A 2,275-nucleotide genomic window follows, 5' to 3' on the forward strand; every position below is an offset into this window, starting at 1 on the left:
TTTATATTTTGTGACCTTCAGAGATATGCACGAGCTACTACTTTCATCCGTCAGGCTACTCCTATTACGAGACTTAACAAAATTCATCACTGAGAACAAAGATTCACAAGCGTATGTGGATGAAACCAAAACACTGGTCGGATCTAGGAAGGCAGGGAGAGTTAAGGCAGAGGCATAGAAATTGCTCTTCCCCTCTCTCGTCAATCCATGTCTATGGTCTTTAAGATAACTTGTTATGTAAAATTATTTATTTATCTAAGATGCACCTACACTGAATTTATCTGAAAAAGAAAAAAGTCGATATTAAGAAAAAAATTGTAAATGGAAGATTGTAAGAGAGGGTTTCGCGTGCCAGCAAAAGTTACTGGCGTGCCATGTTTGGCACGAGTGCCAGGGGTTGCCCACCCCTGGCCTAGATCCTACAGGACATCTGATGCCTAGAATCCCATAAGATATCAATCAGAAAATAAAAATTAATTGGAAGCTACTCATCTTATAAGATAAAAAATTTCAAACCCATGCCAATTTTAGAGTAAGGCCACGTTTTGGAAGTAAATTCCTAAAGAAGATACTTGTTGCCAAATAAAGATTAATGGTCTTTAGGCTTGGACAACTGGTAGGATGGTAGGAAGATGGCCAGCTCAAAAGCATTCTAAGCAACCTAAAGGAAATGTGGAGAGGACCAAGAAATACTGCATCCTTTTTACTAGGTACAACTCCGTAAGATTAGAACTCTGGAAAATCATTAAATTTTCACTCCTCCAGTTGAGTATACTAAGCAGTGAAAAATTTTCCAGAGCTTCTTGTACAATATCAGCAAATTCCTATTTCTGCACAACAAGGAGATACACTATTCCCATGTGGCACTAATCCACAATGGCAGCTCCACACACCCCAAAGATGTCCTGTGCCTCCCTCCCGGGGATAAGTCATGACTTGTTCACCTTCTTCAAATCCTGCTTGAAAATGTTCCCCTCCTACATTTAAATAACTTATTCATCTATCTTTACTACAACTCAGGACAAATTTACCTGTGCAGCAAACTGCCTTGCCTCTTCTAGAGGAGCATCAGAAGGGAACTGATTTGTAAAGGAAGAACCATCAGGAAGACGAAATTGAATTCTTGCAACAGTGCTGTGAAGAAAGAAAATGTAAGTCAACATCTTACCTCTACATATTCCCAAACAATATCAAAAGTTAGAGAAAAACTGAAGTGAAAATGTACAATGAAAAGAGGGTGTTTTTTTCACAATGTCAGGTCTTTTTGTTTCTATTTTTTAAAGCTTTACTGAAATATAATTCACATAATGTAAAATTCACCTTCTTAATGCATACGATTTAGTCATTTTTAATAGTCAGAATTGTACAATCAACACTGATTTCTAATTCCAGAACATTTTTATCACCCCAAAAAGACACCCCAAATCCATTAGTATTCCTCTCTCACCTAACTGGCAATCACTAATCTACTTTCTGAATCTGTAGGTTTGCCTACCTTCGGCATTTTATATGATGGAACATACATGTGACTTTTTGGTGACTGGCTTCTTTCATGTACCATTGTTTTCAAGGTTCACCCATGTTGTAGCATGTATACTTCATTCCTTTATATTGCTAAATAATGTTCCATTGTATGTTTTGTTTATCCATTCTTCAGTTGATGAACATTTGGGTTATTACTACATTTTGGCTATGATGAAGAATGCTGCTATAAATATTCAAGTACAGATTTCTGTGTGGACATTTATTTTCAACTAGAGGCCCAGTGCACAAAAATTTGTGCACTGGGGGGGGGTCCCTCAGCCTGGGACCCCACGACCTGCTGGCTTAGGCCCGCTCCCTGGGGGATTGGGCCTAAGCTGGCAATCAGACATCCCTCGGGCAGCCCGGGAGCCCTTGGGGGATGTCCACTTGCCAGCAGGGAGCAGGCCTAAGCTGCAGTCGGACATCCTTAGTGCTGCTGAGGAGGCGGGAGAGGCTCCCACCACCACCGCTGTACTGGCAGCCGTCAGCCTGGCTTGTGACTGAGCAGAGCTCTCCCTGTGGGAGCGCACTGACCACCAGGGGGCAGCTCCTGCATTGAGCATCTGCCCCCTGGTGGTCAGTGTGTGTGAGAGTGACCAGTCATTCCCCTGTTAGGGTCAGTTTGCATATTACCCTTTTATTATATAGGATAGAGGCCTGGTGCATGGGTGGGGGCCGGCTGGTTTGCCCTGAATGGTGTCCCAGATCAGGGTGGGGGTCCCGCTGGGGTGCCTGGCCAGCCTGGGTGAAG

The 2,275-nt window shown here is 42.6% G+C and overlaps 1 protein-coding gene across 1 annotated transcript in view; it reads right to left on the bottom strand.

Moving 5' to 3' along the window:
* The window catches only part of UBXN4 (UBX domain protein 4), a 38,988-nt gene that overhangs the window by 6,575 nt on the left and 30,138 nt on the right, over window positions 1-2,275 (bottom strand). The window contains exon 10 of the mRNA XM_005863735.2: window positions 1,032-1,134. Coding sequence (XP_005863797.1) covers window positions 1,032-1,134 — 103 coding nt within the window. The remainder of the gene's footprint in view (window positions 1-1,031; window positions 1,135-2,275) is intronic.

The sequence above is a fragment of the Myotis brandtii genome, unplaced genomic scaffold (genome assembly GCF_000412655.1).
Source record: "Myotis brandtii unplaced genomic scaffold, ASM41265v1 scaffold1804, whole genome shotgun sequence".
NCBI lineage: Eukaryota > Metazoa > Chordata > Mammalia > Chiroptera > Vespertilionidae > Myotis > Myotis brandtii.